Source organism: Puntigrus tetrazona, chromosome 20, assembly GCF_018831695.1.
Source record: "Puntigrus tetrazona isolate hp1 chromosome 20, ASM1883169v1, whole genome shotgun sequence".
NCBI lineage: Eukaryota > Metazoa > Chordata > Actinopteri > Cypriniformes > Cyprinidae > Puntigrus > Puntigrus tetrazona.
The window spans coordinates 18,068,874-18,086,250 of NC_056718.1; the positions used below are offsets into that span (position 1 = coordinate 18,068,874).

Genomic DNA, 17,377 nt, shown 5'->3' on the forward strand with positions numbered 1-17,377 from the left:
TCTAACTCTAAACCCCCGCCCTCCTAAAACGCACTAGCCAATCCCAAAACAACAAATGTAGATTACGTTTTCTCATTGGCTAAAAAAAGCGCGGGCCATTGTACTTATAGTGATTTCGCGCCCTCTAGTGCACAATCCTGACATATTCACCACGTTTTATTAAACCGAACCTCCTTCCTGTGAATGATTGAGCGCGAGTTAAAGTGATAACATTAAATTATGCATGTCTTCGACTTAATGGCAAGAGAACCATATCCAGTATGAGCATGGCGCGAGGAAGCCTCTCTTTGTGATAGATGTCACTTACTGTCACTCATACACAAAGTTACACGCTTGAAGACATTGCCATGAAAACTGATACGCCGTTTCTCGTCAGGCTGCTCAACCCAGGTCAAGTGATCACGTAAAACTGCAGTAATTCTATCTTGGCCCGCCCGCTTCTAAATAAAAAAGAGGCGGGGACATTTTAGTTCTTGAAGAAGCTTTTTTGAGAGTTCACGGCGTGCTGTTGCCATAGAGACAAACATTGAGCACACAGAGACGCGCGCTTGGAAACAATGTAACATTTACTTAAAATACTGTGGATTTCAGACCCCAAAGGCAGGTAAGGGAATTTGGTTGTTGTTTGACTTTAAAGTAGTGTATAAAGTGGATATCAGATATACTTTATATGTGCTAAAGTGTTTATCAGATATGCAGCTATATTGTTACAAACTCTAAATTAAATATCATACTTCCTTTATGGAAAAAACGTAAATATTAAAGTTAAAAGGCATCACACGCTTGAGTATTTTGTCACATTTAATACAATGCTCATATTAGGTTACAGCTACTTTTTATGGATTACATGATTGTATACTCAAATAATGTAAGTAAAAATATTAATAATTTACTGTTTTATATACTGGTACTGTTTTTTTCTTTCAAATTTTCCTTTCTAAAAGAGCCAATTATGCCATTAAAACAAAAAATAAGACGAGGTTGGAAAACCCTAGAAATGCCACAGAATTTCTTTTGTTTAGATTTTCAGGTTCACGATGTCGTGCACCCTAGCCAAGGGAAGGCTGGAGGTTTTGCAGATCTATCGGCTACTGCAGTGCGTCCAGGATGGAGATAAGCTGTACATAGAGAAACTAATCAGCATGGGCGTTCCTGACCTCATAAATATCACCGAGCCACGCGAGGGGAACGGTGTCCTGCACCTGGCCTCAGTGGGCAACAAACCCGACATGCTGGAGTTCCTCATAGCTCAAGGTGCCCATCCAAACGTGCAGGACAGAAGGGGGAGGACACCCCTGATGCTGGCCGCAGAGCTCGGATATGACATTATCGTGTCTCTGCTAGCCAAGAACAACGCAAACATGAAACTTGTAGACAAAGAGGGGAAAGGTAATTTGTATTATTTCAATGTATAATATAGTTTAACTGCCACTCTTTATCCATTGCTGTTCATATGAATATGCATGCAACTCTTCGATATCAATGTACTGTATAGATTTACCTGGAGAATACTTAATTTTATCAATATACAATATTTTTCTTTCTCTCCAGGGTTAGATATTAATAAAGCTTCCGGTATTTGACACCTCACCAACAATTATTCTTCACTGCAACCACATAGTCAACAGTTATCATCAAATGGCTGGCAGCATCCTGCCATTTTGGAGATTTACTGTATGCAGATCTAATTACAGATCAGGGCACGTCCAGTAAAACTAGTGTGTAAACCGATCTGAGTAATCCGTACTTTGGCTTCTCTCCCAGGCTTGCTCTTCTACTGCATCCACCCTACCAAAAGGCACATGCGCTGCCTCCAGGTGGCCCTTAACGGCAATGCAGATATCAACAATGTTTCAGAAACTGGGATGCCCGTTTTCTTGCTGGCCTGCGAACAAGCTCAGGACTGTGAAGGAATGTGTCTCAGTATTATAGAAAGAGGAGCAGACCCCAATGCTACAAATCAGGTGTGCAAACATTGTATTATTTATAAATGGACAAATTAATTGAATGTACTTACAGTAAGATCTTGTATATTTGGGTTACACTTTATTTTAAGGTTCCCTTGAAACAGTGTAATTATACATTTTAAGAACTGAGTAATATTAATTAACTATACATGTACTTACTATATGGTTAGGGTTTGGCTTAGGCTTACCTGCATGCAATTATGCATAATTTACTGTTAATATAAGTACATTTAACGTGTAACGAGGACTTAAAATTGTGTTATTGTTAGTTTAATAGTTGTATACACACACAGCCAAAAGTTTTACTTTAAAGTATATTTAAAACTTATATAACATGTATTTAAAAATGTTTAAATAATTAAAAGAAGCTTTTACTTTTTACCTACATATCCCAGGAAACTGGTCGGACAGCTCTGATGGAGGCCACCAGAGCAGGAGCAATAGATCTTGTGAGGGCTATTCTCAAAAAAGGAGGAAACGTCAATGCCCTAGATAAGAAGCAATTCCGTGCAGCTCACTTTGCTGCTGAAAGAGGCTTCTTTGAAGCGAGTATTACTTTTCTTGTTGTTTAACAAGTATATAACAACTGATCAAGTTTGTTGTTATCGAATGAAACTGTCCTTGCATTTAGCTATAAGCCTATGTATTTCTCCAAGTGATTATCGTTAATGTTTTTTCCCAGATCATCACGGTGTTGTCTGCATATACAGCAGATTTTGGAGTGGTAACATCGGAGGGGGATACACCACTGCACTTAGCTGCTTCTGGTGGTTACACAGATTGCTGCAGGTTTCTAGCTCAAAGAGGTAAATCAATTTATTTCAAGCCAAACAGTATCATTAAACTAGAGGAGGCTATTATATATATTATATATAGAGAGAATGGCTGTTATTTGAGCAGACTGCTGTAAATTCTCCAAAAAAGTATATCAATAGTGAAACAATTGCATATGACTGAAAACAACAAAATAAGGTATAATTCTCTTTATTTTTCGTGCATTTACTTTAGTTATTCATTTTATTAGCATTTTATTATTTTCCTTTTATTACAAGCACCAAATTCATTGACATACTTGATGATAAGTGCTCAAAGACTGTTGCCAGTGTTTTCTTCTGTAAATTAAGGAAGTTATTGTAGAATTATTTCTTAATTTATTTTATATTATTATAATATTTATTATTTTGTTTTTATGAATGCATTTAGTAGTAATAATAATAATAATAATAATAAATGTGCAAACCTCCCAAAAATTAGGAGAGCAGTATTTATTAGAAAAATCATGTAGGCCTTTTATAAAAACAGTCATGCTGAACTTGATTTGAATGCCCTTAAATTTGATGCCTTGAAGACTCAAATTCCTACTTTAGGATGCAATCCCAAATTGAAGAACCAAGAAGGTCTGCTTCCCCGTCAGATCGCTAAAGACAATGGTCACAAAGCCACAGTCAAGGAACTTAAGAAGGCTGAACGACTGCATGGAAAGTTCTCAAAAGGAGCGGGTGGCACAAATGAACCATGGGCTTTGACGCTTCATGACTGGTCTCATGAAAATGAGACTGTACTAAGAAGTGCTTTTGAGTCAGCATCAGACGGCTACATGGGAATAGAAATGGTGCCCAGAACAACATTCCTGTCTGTTCTTCAGGACCTTCACACTCCTCTAGATGATAAACAAATTTATGCTCTTCTGTTTGCTCTCGATAAGAGAAGAGAGGGCTTTATAAATATAAGTGATTTTCTAAAAGGTCTCAAGTATCTTCCAAAGACATATGTTATGGCTTCTTATGGACCTAAGAAGAAGAAGTCAACTAAGGCAGGAAAGACCAAAAAGACTAAGTTCAATGCACCAATGCCCATCTGCACTGTGCCATCTGATTTCATTCATCGCCGTGATGATGGTGGACCACCACATTTTATGATTGAAAGTTACCAGCATGCTACAGACACCCACAGATATGACCGAGACCATCGACCAGGACATCCTATCGAAGATGATACGGCATGGTACATCGATGAGCCCGGAAAGATATACATAAATATGAATTACTGTGTTAAAACAGGAGATATTGAGTCTCTCAGGTTGGCACTCAGCCAAAAGATTCCTGTAGATGTGAAAGATCGTTTCTACAAGACACCACTCATGGCTGCATGTGCAAGTGGGAACTATGAAGTGGCAAAGTTCCTTCTTGATAATGGGTAAGTTTAATTCACTTATAGTTTTAATTTGACTTGTAAAAAACGAATTAATTCACACCAATATGGTTGATTTACTCACCCTATTGTCATTCCAAATCGGTATGATTTCTTTCTTGTGCGGAACATAAAAAAATATTTTGAAGAAGTTTGAAACAATTTTGGTTTTCTCTGACTTGGAAATCAATGGGAAACACATTAGAAGTCAATGGAAATTAAAATGTTTCAAAATGTTTAGTTACCAACATTCTTCAGATTATCTTCTTTATTCTTCTACAGAGGATAGAAGGTCATACAGGTTTGGAATGACATAAGTGAGTAAATAAGAATGACTATCATTCTAAATTAGTAGTAAATTAAAGTATTTTGAAATTGGCATATGTATATTTTTAAAATGATATCCAATCGATAATCTCACTGCAGGGCTGATGTGAATGCATGTGATCAGTTCAGCTGGACACCTCTACATCATGCCTGTCATGCAGGACAGCTGGACATCATACAGTTGCTGCTGGAGGCGGGAGCTTCTGTGGACCCGCCTGCCCTTAATGGAGCCACTCCCCTAATGAGAGCCATTGAGAGCTGTAGGCCGTCCTGTGTGGAGTACCTCATCAAAGCTGGGGCCAAGGTCAATGCAGAAAATAAGACAGGTACAGTCCCCTTTCTAGGAAAGAACTATTATAATGTAACTTCAACGTATAAATCATAAGTGTGCAAACCGTGAACACCTTTTCTGTTTCATAACCATCTTGGTGCATACTGTTTTTACATCATTCTCACAATGCCACTAACTCTTTGCTGGAGGACTCTTACGAACACCCTGATTTATAGTGCAATAAATCTCTGAGATTGATCAACTTTGGCTCTGCTGTCATTTGAGTCAGGAACTTTTAATCTTTTAATTGCAGAGCAAAACTGCTTGGACATTGCCCACGCTTATGCAGACTTCAGAGTGGTGGATTTGATCCAGGCTAAAATTAATACATTACCCAGACCTAAGGAGAATAAGAAGCCACAGCCTGTCAGAGTCCACCGTAAACTAACGCCAGTTTCAACCCCTGGCTCTACAAAAGAAAAGGTAGAACAAGTGTACTGTATGTGACTCAACATATTTATTCAACATATCGATGATCCAACCAATTCCTGACAAAAATCAAAATATTTTTTTATCCATGATAAATGTATTTTGCCACTGGAAGTGTCTCAGAGCTGTGGGTCATCGATGCATTATTCATCCCAATGTAGAAACATGTGACCTTGAGCTATATATTATAATATATATCATAATTGTTCATTACATATTTGTCAAGTACTATTTACAACCATTTTAAAATTGCCGTGTCATTTCAAATATAAAATTGAAACCCCATAAGAGCAGTGATCAAAACCATCTGGTATGAAAAATAGAATGACACAGCAAATGAAAACCCAAGCAAAGAGTAAGTAAGTGAGTCCAGACGTGTCACATTACCCCCCAACAAGGCCTTGGCGGCTTCATGACTGGTTAGTGTGCTCAGGAAAAACCCTGCTGAACCTTTGTCGAAAGTCACACCATTGTCAATGTGTCATCACGTCCACTGTGTCTTGATTACGGTGTTGGTGCTTTATCTTCTCAGCAGGGCACCGTTCCCACTCCTACAGCCTACTCGAACTCAGCAGTCAAGAAAGCAATGAAGAAAGACAGTGTTATCGTGCACAGCACTCAGATCACTACCGGCAAGCTCAACAAATTGGACATCAGTTTTGTGCCAAGAACGGTAAGCTGGACACCATTCATAGGTTTACACACAGAGAAATGTGAGCTAGGTGTGTGTGAACATAGTGGGCCTTGTGAACTATTAATAAAAGCTGTTTTTATGTCAAAACAGTGTGCACATACATTTCTCACTCTTATTCTACTGATCATTAATCTGAATGGATCAACAGACAGTAGTTATGTATCTGTAAAAGGGATGTACACACACATTACAATCTCTGCAAAAAATTAATCCTTATACTCACTATCTATCTAACTGATAAAAAAAAAAATCATGATATCATTTTTTCTTGCTATTTGTTCTAGTCATGGCATAATCAGCTGACCACCACTGAGCTGATGGATAGGAAAGAAAGGAGAAGGCAGCGCTTCAGTTTTGAGGTAGACTTTGATGACTTCAAGATGCCATTCAATAAAAACATTCAGAAAAAGACTGTGGAGTTTGAGCTCACGGACTAAAAGGTAAAACCCGGTCTTGTTTGAGGTCAGTGCACACAGAATAATCCCTGTCTTTACATCAATCAAAATAATATTGTTAAAAAGGGTTTATGAGGATGCAAACTATTCTCAAGTTTAAAAATAAGAAGAACATAATGGTTGCAAAGATTTTATTCATGCCCCAAATTATAATACAGATTTAAGGTCAGCTAGCAACCACTCAGAACATCTTGGCAATATGATAGCAACACCCTGGCAACCTTCCAAAATCAAAGCTTCAAAATTGTCCATGGGCGTCAACACTTTAGTTTAGGTAACATTCTAACATACAGCGTGTTTTACGCTGTGGTTACTCAGGGATTAATACTGCACGTCTCACGGCTGTTTCTCTGTCATCTCAGAGAGGGAGGTACATTAAGTAAGATTGATTATGCGTTTAGGAGAGGCAGAGATGAGAGCTGCTGCCTACGTGCTGGCATGCAGTTTGTCTCCTCCATGTCTCAGCGTCTGTCGGGCGTGCTGAGTACAGGCCTTTCACCACAGGCAGCGCTGCGCAAAACCCCTCATGTTGTTTATCTCAGAGAACCTAGCGATTCTATCCACATGCTTTAACAAGAATCGGATACATTAACTGCTGATTAACAATGTCTGCTATAGTTATGGTAGAAATGTGTGACTGAAACTGACTAGTAGAAAGACTTGCAGTAAAAGCTGTTTTTATTTTCTATGCTTCACAGATTGAAGTGACGTGCTCCAGTTATCGCTGGCCTCGGAGCACATTCTAGATTCTTTCTGCTACAAGGAAATGCACCACTCTGCTGTCCTTTTTTACGGCACGGTTCTCTGTTCGGCCATCAGATGGCGCAACAGTGTTTACATAAGAGCACTGTCTGTTTTGGATGGCTGTTCTAAGATCCTCAGGGACTCTCGTGTTACTGCTCAGCACAGCACAGTATTGCAAAATGGCAGCCAAAACAATTGCGATTGTTTAGAGTCGAATTTTGAACTCGCTTAAAATGCAACGTGATTGAAGTGTCACTGCAAAATTGTGTTATGAATCGCAGCTGCCATTGTAAGTCTTCCATATATATTTTTTTGCTTAAAAATCAATAGAAATGTACCACTAATGAGTGAAAAGGATGGTCACAGTGGTAAAGAAATAAATATCCACATCAAACCGACGTAAAAACACATTTACTGTAACCGCAGAGTCGGTAAGCTCTGTTTAAAATGTCAACAGTGGCGTCTGAAAAACAGAGATAAGGTGTTTTGTATTTGTGCAACGTGGATCTGATTAAATGTGCCCATGTCTGCTGATACCAGCGTTTACCACCAAATTAGATCATTAGATTGCTATGCCTGCGAGGTCTGTTGGGCACGTTACATAACAAAATAAATGGTCAAATCCAACAGCTATAAATCAGGGCTACTGAAAGTATGGGGTTTACACATATCCATTTGGTATCCAATCAGATTATAGAGAATTTATGTCGATTATCATAGACTGTAACTAGCAACCGTGAGATCTATATGGATTTTTGTAAATGCACATTTGTCCAAATCAAGATTTTTGATTGTTTGTTACAGGGGCTGAGAAAGAGACAACAAAAGAGCAAACATGAGAGTGGTAGAGAGAGAGAGAGAGAGATGGGGCGGCTTGGAGAGTTAGTACGTCAGAGAGCAAGAAGGACAGGGCAAATGAAAGCGATAGTGTGAGTGTGAACCTGTCTGTGACATTCATCCCTGTAGATGTGGGTAACAGACACAAAGCAGTGTGGGGTGAGTCAGGGATGGAAATGGAGGAGTGAATTTTTAATAAAATCAATGCTCTCAGCTTCAGTGTAAACAAGATCCTTCAAGAATGATGAACACGCACATGCAAATTGTTTTCATGTGCAGAAGTGTCTGCATTTATGCATGAATGTCGATTAATCTCCATTGATGTTGCTTTTCATAATAACACAAGTGTGCATTGTTGAATTTAATAGGACTTGTCATGACAACGATTAATATACACTACCTAGTCAAAAATTATATATGTGTGTGCGTGTGTGTGTTTGTGTGTATTTATTCCCTGGTCTGTCTAAATACTGGATTCTGGTTGGCTGGCAGGTAAGCAGTTTTATACACAGGTATTTCCAAGTCAGTTTATTCACCATTCCATATTAATGCACTGCTTCAATTGATGCACATTAACCCACACACACACAGACAGAGAGAGAGAGAGAGAGAGAGGAGATTGCAGACTGCCCTGCACACACACACACACACACACACGCAAACTTGTCAACGATGCCCTATGACTGTTATTAATAACAGCCTAGAGATACTGGATCGCTACATTATATTTCTCAGCAACGAGGTGGTAAACTTGCTGTTTTTGAAGTAACTAAACACAGCTTGATTGTTTGTAGAGAGGCGCACAGACGCAGGAAAAGCACACAATCTCTCTCTCTCTTGCTTCACGTCGGGCAGTCCTAGCCTCCATTTACAATCCTTTAATGCACGGCTAGCCATTGGTTATCCCTTACATAATTTATATAGAAACTCAAATAGAAATGAATACTTATTAGTAACAAGTGCAAATTATATTGATCAAGACATTCATAATTTTACAAAAGATGTCTATTTAGATGTCTATTTAAAACTTGCTAAATATTAAACAGCTAAAACTTTTGCTAATGATAAGTATTATTAATAACTAAACACAAATAATAATTAAGCATTGAATCAGCATATTGGAATAATTTCATAAGATCACGTGAAACTGAAAATTCTGTTTCAAGAATCAGTTCAGGAATACAGGAATTAATAAAAAAAATATATATATTTCAATAATATTTCAAAATATTACCATTTTAGTGTAGTTTTGATCAAATAAATACAGACTTGGTGAGCATAAGATACTTCTACACTAATGATTACCTTGTACGTGTGTGTTATTTTAGTAAATATGGCCATGTAGTGCTGTGCTAAGGCTTTGTTTTGCTCCATCTGAAATGATATGCCTGCCCCTTCCACCTTGTTTTCTGGGTTGAAAGTCTTTCCTTGCAGCACTGCAGTGTTTCTACACATACACACCCCCACACCGAGCTTACTCAGCATTCTTCTTCCTCTTGGGACCAAGGGGAGACAGAGAGCTGTGGCCAGGCTTGGCCTGCGCTGTGTTTGTGTTTTATTCAGTGCCTGTCACAGCTCTGCCCCACTGCCAGAGGCCACTGATCTGAACACAGCCGGCTTGGTCTGTCCTGACACAGAGTTAAGATGCTCCTGCAGACCCCTAATTCTCAGTTCGGGGGCTGAGAATCTGCATACGCTTAACTAGGCACAGAATAGTGATATGAACAGGTTTTAGTGCTGTTACATTATCAAAGGGAATAATATCTATGAATGACAGTTGTATTAGGTCTGCCGAATATGATGTTTTATCATTCCCAAAATGCTTCTATACAGCAACTTTCTTACACATTACTGGTCAAGGGTACTGGTTTATTATGGTAATTTGTGTAAGGTGAAGGAACATGGATATGTTTACAACCTGTGAAGCAGCACTTAAAATACTGCTAACCCAAAAATTAAAAGCCTGTGTTTTACTCACCCTCGAGGCATCCTAGGTGTATATGAATTTCTTCTTTCAATTAAAATTGTCCTGGCTATTCCAAGCTTTTTCATTTATTAAACAGTCCACAAAACATCACACATCCGTATGAAAATGTGCCTCATACGGCTTGGGGGGTGAAAAAGGTACAAACTAAGGATTTGTAAAGAAAAAAGAGACAGGTTTTCCTTTGCTAAAATAAGGTAACTTTACATCCTTTTGCTTGCTCACAAGACAAAACATATCTCAGAGCAGTCTTGCATCATCTGCCGGAATGCCTTCCTTCACAAAAAAGGAGGCTTTTATTCACCCAAACAAGGCATTTTTTATTTCACATGCGTGCACTTTATTTGATGATTTGTGGACAGTTGAACAAAAACGCCCGCTGACTGCAATGATAGAGCTTGTAAATAGCCAAAACAATTTTTTAAATAACTTCAATGTGATTAGTCTGAAAGAAGAAAGTCATACATCTAGGATGCCTAGAAAGTCACACCTAGTTAAAACACAGGCAAATTTTCATTTTTGGGTGAGCTAACCATGTAAAACTGCAAAGGGTTTTGCCGATAGACGATAGCATCGTGTATGATGATAGTGAGAGGTATTGGTGATACCAGACATTCTCCTCAATGGAAATGTTTTAAAAATGGACTCCAAAGATAGGGTGATAAACCATTATTTAGAAATTTTGTCAAGAGTGCTAAAAAATGCATGCATTTTGTTTTCTTTACAGCACATTAACAAAAAACCGTGATGCTTTTTTCCATCATTGTTATAATAAATATATGAACTAGCTGTTTTAAATATTTTTATATTTAACATTGTCAGTTTTTCGGGATGTTTGAAAGTATATTATTTTGGTTATTGGCTCTCTCTCTCACACACACACACACATGCACGGTTTAAAATCACCAAATAGTTCTGAAATTGTATTTGACAAGTACACTCTTGCCCCCACCCACCCCTACTACAATAAATAAATATATATATATATATATATATATATATAATATATATATATATATATATATATATATATATATATATATATATATATATATTTTTTTTTTTTTTTTTTTTTTTTTTTTTTTTTTTTTTTTTCAACATTATCATAAATATTCAAAGTTATGTCAGGAAACTGTAGATGGCGCAGTCTGATAGATGTAACTCAATATGACATAATGACTTTATTATCACATCATAGCTGATTGGTTCTCTCATTTATCAGTAGCCTATAAACTGGCTATATAGGGAAATTATAGGTGCGCCAATTGAATTTCAACATGACTCAACCCAGGTCAAATAGTGGTGTCACTAAAAGTAATAATCTTTCAAGTACCAACAGCTCTCTTTTTCTGATGACCACGGAGAGATTTTCCTACCAGCAACCTTAAGTACAGCTGCTGTCTTTGTAGAGTAAGGGATTGTTTTGGTTTGACTGCCTTACTCAAGTTCTTCTCCCAAGGAGTTGGTGTACAATTTCAGTCGATAGAAGCCAATGGCAGAAGTTCAAGTACCTTGCTGTTGAGCATTTTTCTGCAATTAGACTTTGCATTTGGCATCTTTTCTTTTGTAGCGTCGTGCTTTTTGCCCACTGGCCACTTTTTACTTGCTGCCCACTCAGGGGAATTATGACAAAACAACACACATGCAGACACAGAAGACCATTGGGTTTAAAATTCACAAGGAATAGTCTGGAAACTAATTCCAGTGAAAATTCAGTAACACAGTGAGTAACGTAATCACCACAGTGGTCATTTAACATTTGATTCAGGCATATGCAAGTGCGTTGTTGAGGATGTCAGACATTAATCTTTAATCTCACAACCAGATGCTGAGACGAAAGAAATTATATTGTCTTTTTGCCATTCCAGCAGTCTGTGAAAAAGCAATTTTTATGAAGCCTCCAGGGATAATATCACTAATGTATGACTGTGTTGTAGTCAGGTCTAACGCACTGGGGTTGAGCGGCATGCAGTGTAGAAGTAAGTGCCCATATATCAGTGACAGGGTTCAGAGGCTGAGAGCGTGGAGCTGAGCACTGCGGAGCCAGCAGGGTGAAGCTGGCAGAGATCTGCTCTGCACTCCATCGATCTGGCTGAGCTGGAGTGGGTCACTGTTTCAGCACTGGGCAGCTTCATTTTCACTGCAGTGGAGGCGTCTACTTTTCCACCTCTGGGCACAAATGAAACCACACAAGCGCACAGTCTTGCATAGTTGGAAACTGTGGTTCATTAAGCTGCAGAAAGCATTGAGGTACTAGTTTCCCTCTGAGCAGCCCTTAAGGGTAAGATCTGCCAGTAACACCCTGGTAACATAAAAATGCTGCATCAGCTCTGCAAGAGACATATTTCGGGCATCAGACATGATTGTCTGGGTCCAGGTTTGTGCTCTAGAGCAGAGTTTCCTCACAGTCCTATTATACAATGCTTAAGTATATAAATATGTGAAATTAAAATCAAGGCACCATTGCATCTGTTCAGTGTCAGATGATAAGAAATTTCAATGTGTTATTTTCAGTGTAATAAATTTCAATGTGTTGAATGTTATTCAATAAATAGTGCAAGCCTTGGTGTCTCTTATGGACCAGCTCTTTTTACTGAACCACTTATCCACAGTGATTGCAAGTGACTCCCTCAATGAAACCGAAAATCTTTTTTTACTTAAAAGGTTTTAAATAAAGTGAGTGAAATTTATATGTCACAAATACAATCACTACAAAGCTATATTTAGCTGGGAACAAAACCCCTTCTAAGGCCATATATAGAAATCTGTTTGATTTCCCCCATGTTTTTGAATCCGTTTTAAATGTTAAAAGAAAAAGTTCAACCAAAAATGAAAATTCTGTCATGAATTACTCACCTTCATGTCATTCAATGTGGAAGACATGCATTTATTTTTGTTTTTTATTTTCTTTGCGCACAAAAAGTATTCTTGCAACTTTTATAAAATTAGGGTTGAAGTACTGATGTCACATGGACTATTTTAATGATGTCTTCACTATGTTTGGCCTTGAATGTGGTAGTTGCATTGCCGTCTATGCAGAATCAGAAATCAAAATTATTTTAATTTGTGTTCCAATAAGGAACAGAGGTCTTATGGGTTTGGAACAACATTAATAATTAATGACAGAATATAAATTTTTGAATGAACTATTCTTTTAAATTCAACTTTAAGTATTAAGAAAGTATGTCCAATTATCTGAAATAATGAGAAATTTGCTATTTAAAAACAAATTAATAAAAGTTTAACATACAGGCTTCAGATTTAAGAAGTCTTTTTGCATTTTAATATTCATAGACACCAACTAGTCCATATTTTGGTTCTGTCACACGTGGACACTTTGTGGTGTTGGTTTTTGTTGTGTGCCATGTGCTCTGTTACCCACTTTTGTTAATTGTCATTGTCTTCACCTGTGTCTAGTTAATTTAGTGATTTCCCATTTGTATTTAAGTTCTAGTTTGATCCTGTGTATTCGTCGGTTCTCGTCTTTGATATGCGTGTGGTTTTTGTCCTGCCTGCCTGCCTGCCTGCAAATATATTGTTTATTTCGTACTGAGTCTTAAAGTGTTTAAGTTTATCTCGTTGCGTGCTCTCTTGCTAACCACAACGTGACCGGTTCATACAATATATCAAAATAATGATGTACTCTGCAAAAAAAAAGATCATGAAATCTTTATTAGATTTTATATTAGGTTTTGTTAAAAAGGAACTGAAATGTGTAACCTTTTCACAGCCATAATATTTTTCCTTAACTTTCTATTTTAGAAGGTTTAACAAAAAAAAAAAAAAATTACGAGGAACCTGCTTAAAGTACCACTGGTTGGGAAACACTTCCCTCCAGAAATGTATTGAAGCACAAAGAGAAATATCATGGGTGTACCAATGTATCATTTATCAAATGCGTGTGCATTATGACACAATGTGGCTCGAGGACATCCGTTTTCACCTCTTCATGCGTTTTCAACTCGAACGTGAGCATCCCTGTGAAAAAAAAGGGTGCAGGTGACGCATGAAGAGAGAGAACCCCCATGTTTCCATGGCAACGTGCAGGTGAAGGCATCAAGGACTAATCTGGTGTTAGATCTATGAAGCTTAAGCATTGTTACAGTAGTCTTCGCTTAAATCCGTCACACATTCACTATCACTTTTGTTCTACTGATGTCTCCAACTAAGCCTAAAATGATAATGATCATAAGCAGGCAGGTTTGACTCACCAACCAGAACGCTGCACTACTCACAGCAGAGGAGGAAAAGAAGAGAATGAGCGAGAGACACAGCAGTTATTGCACCATGTGCATAAGCTCTGAAAGACTGATAGCTTTCGTGACACGCTGCAATCTTCCCCACTTCCTAACAGTAACACACAGATGTTAAAACAAGATGCAATGAGCTGAAAACGTTCATGCAGTAGCAAGACGCAAATCTGCATGTTCTAACACTGTGGGGTTTGTTTTTTGTCACAAGGCCTGATGTCCTTATTTTGAAAGTGCGGTCATTACGTCTGCTCACTGGACACATCAGATGTAGTCATGCAGTAAGAACAACTCAGCTGTTCCACAGTTCTTCCCATGATGCAAATGAGCAAGTGCATCACTGCAAAATATCATTGTCTTAATTAGTATTTTTGATGTTTTCCAGTAAAATTCTAAAAATTTTTGGAACAAGATTTATTTCTCTCTCTCTCTCTCTCTCTCTCTCTCTCTCTCTCTCTCTCTCTCTCTCTCTCTCTCTCTCTCTCTCTCTCTCTCTCTATATATATATATATATATATATATATATATTTTTTTTTCAAGTTGAATTGAAGTAGCAAACAATAAAAGGAATTGCAATTCAAATAACAAGGAATTTATATAACTACATTTTATTTCAAGAAAAAAGAAACGATAAACAGAATTGCAATTTGAATGACAAAGAATTGAAATTTATATAACTTATATTTCAGGACTAATTTTGAACTGTAAAAAAAAATCTATCTATCTATCTAGTGTTGTGATCAATTCTATTTGACTTTCAAATGAGTTGACAGAAGGCCAATTTATTACGATCTCAAACAACATCACGTTCCAGTTCAGTGCACACAGGCACGTTCAAAACTATTCTCTACACTATCACCAAAATGAAACATTTGTTCTGGGTCAACTTTGGACTGGGTCTACTTAATACTCCGCCGTGGTTACACTCACGCACATATACATAAATGCATATTGATGTTACATGACTTTGGATCAAATCAAGTTATGTAGTAATTAACCTTTGACCTGAGTGCTACAGCATACTGCCCGAGGGATCAATGTAACCCTTTCCTGCACCCATAACACTCAAGAAGAGAATCACGGCACGCATAAATTAAGGTGCCTTGATAATGGTAATGCTGGTCCTGTGCATTTTGGTGATTATCCAAACATATTAATACATATGTTTGGATAATAAAAATGCATTTTTGAATTGTTTTCTTAATTACCCGTTATATTTTTTTTTTAGATTGAATGAATGGCTGTGAAACTACAGTGCTATAAAGAGACCCAGTTGAAGCTCAGATCAATACGGATCAATATTTCTTCTGACATATATCTACACTGGGGCATCTGAGAGCCTCGGTCACACGCTTATCAACATGGCCACCTGTCTCAAATCTAGCCACTCATCAGTTATCAGACTGAATATCACTTTACCAAATTATCAAGCTCGCAGTCTGGCATTTTCACTTTACAGGCGCAGTGGAGCAACTAAAGAGAGAAATCTGAATGAACCTCTCTGAAAAATAGGTCATGCACATCTAGGACAAAGGAGACAGGATGTAATGAGCAGCTAGAACAATATCGTCTGCTTGGACTGACAAGGCAGCCAAAGTAAACTTTTGTGTAAATGCTAAATGAAAACAGCAGGATTAAGGTCAACAGAATAGAAAATAAAAGTAGTGATGAGTAATGGTAAAAGAGAAGATCTAAAACAGTTCTCGTAGCATCTGACAAAAAATATTGAAAAACATTAACCGATATTTCGACGTTATATAAAGGAATAGTTCAGACAAAAATGAAAATGTACTCGCCTTCAGGCCAACCAAGAAGTAGATGAGTGTGTTTCTGGAAATTTAGCATTACATCGCTTGCTCATCAATGGATCCTCAATGGGTGCCGTCAGAATGAGGCTCGAAAATCCACAAGTAGTTCACCGTCCATCAATGAATGTCTTGTGAAGCGAAAAGCTGCATGTACATAAGAAACAAATTTGTCATTAAGACTAAATTAAATTTCAAACCACTATCCATAAACTTGCTTTCTCCAGATCTCTGTATCTGTTCTATTGAAGAAACTCGTCAATATCTCGAATGGCGAGGGTGCATTTTCAACAATTGTGTATTTTTTTGATGCAAGGATCATAAGTTCGAAATTACATGAAAATGTGAAAATACAAGGCGATATGATACGGTGAACACGTCAAACCTGTTAGTGCTTCATGGATTTTCATCTATTCTACAAATCATGCTGCTTTCTAGAATAATTGATTCTGGTTGGTCAACAGCATCCTGCGGTCCGATATTTTTGGATAATATCATAGATAATATCGTTTAACAGTAAATTCATTTTTATTAAAGCTCCATGTACTATGTTGCATATTGTAAGGCAGAGCTGACCGACCGGACATCAGATGCAAATTAGAGATTCAAAAAAACCCAAAACAAAACAAACCAGTTGGAAGAACTTAAATAAGTCGCATGTAACTGGAGTTGTATCTATGCTGAGACTCTCATAGTTATATTCTAGATCCTGTTATAAGGATTCCTTTGTAGCAGCAGAGCATAAACATGTTTTTAGGAGACTGCTGAGTCACTGGTCGAATCCATTGCAGAATCGTGCTCCCCCTCCCTTCACTGGCTCTCCTCCTCACTCTCTCACTTTCTTCTTCTTTCTGGACTGTGTTCACTCCCTCCATCCCCCTCTCTCTCATTCCCATCTACACCCACCCACTCCCTCCCCAACTTTTTCTGTCTCTTTATCTCTGTCAGCACCCCCCTGCCCAGTTTCCTCTGTGCTCTGCCTCTTTCTCTCGCTCTCTTTCACTCTCCTCTCTTCGGTTTAATTAAGGGGGGAAATGAGTCCGTGAGTGACGTGTCAGAGAGCAAGGTCTAGTCACAAAGAGAGTTGATAATGCAACGGCTAATTCTCTCCAGCCGCCTCTGTTCCAAAGGTGCAAAAACAGCAGCGGCAAAGTCAAACGCTACAGATGAAAAAAAGAGAAAACTTCAAAGGCCTCAAAGATCCACTGAGCTTTTTTTTTAATGCTTCACTTTAATCTCAACATTACGAAAAAGAGGCAACCGAGAGGGAAAGAAATCTGAAAGAACTGCTTTGTTTCAAGTTAAGCTAACTGTCTGTGATGTTCACTATAAATATATTTTAAGACAAAATAACATAGATTTGA

General features: G+C 37.8%; 1 protein-coding gene across 2 annotated transcripts; it reads left to right on the forward strand.

Moving 5' to 3' along the window:
• Nucleotides 1-503: 503 nt before the first annotated feature.
• Nucleotides 504-8,388, forward strand: ankef1a (ankyrin repeat and EF-hand domain containing 1a). 2 transcript variants are annotated; one of them, XM_043219646.1, is made up of 11 exons: nt 504-604; nt 1,023-1,389; nt 1,765-1,964; nt 2,363-2,512; nt 2,650-2,773; nt 3,335-4,163; nt 4,584-4,810; nt 5,069-5,238; nt 5,777-5,917; nt 6,223-6,378; nt 7,092-8,388. In XM_043219646.1, exons 2-10 carry the CDS (start codon nt 1,038-1,040, stop codon nt 6,373-6,375), a joined length of 2,346 nt encoding a protein of 781 aa, XP_043075581.1. In that variant the 5' UTR covers nt 504-604; nt 1,023-1,037; the 3' UTR covers nt 6,376-6,378; nt 7,092-8,388. The 2 variants fall into 2 exon arrangements, with proteins under 2 accessions (XP_043075581.1, XP_043075582.1); XM_043219647.1 differs by lacking the exons at nt 5,069-5,238; nt 7,092-8,388 and having other exon boundaries at nt 6,223-6,365.
• Nucleotides 8,389-17,377: the final 8,989 nt, after the last annotated feature.

What these genes read in the sequence shown, in the direction of transcription:
- ankef1a (XM_043219646.1), top strand. Translation starts at nt 1,038, where the DNA reads ATGTCGTGCACCCTAGCCAAGGGAAGGCTGGAGGTTTTGCAGATCTAT. An exon ending in CTGAAAGAGGCTTCTTTGAA is followed by an intron (nt 2,513 to 2,649) that starts GCGAGTATTACT and finishes GTTTTTTCCCAG; the next exon opens with ATCATCACGGTGTTGTCTGC. An exon ending in AAGTTCCTTCTTGATAATGG is followed by an intron (nt 4,164 to 4,583) that starts GTAAGTTTAATT and finishes ATCTCACTGCAG; the next exon opens with GGCTGATGTGAATGCATGTG.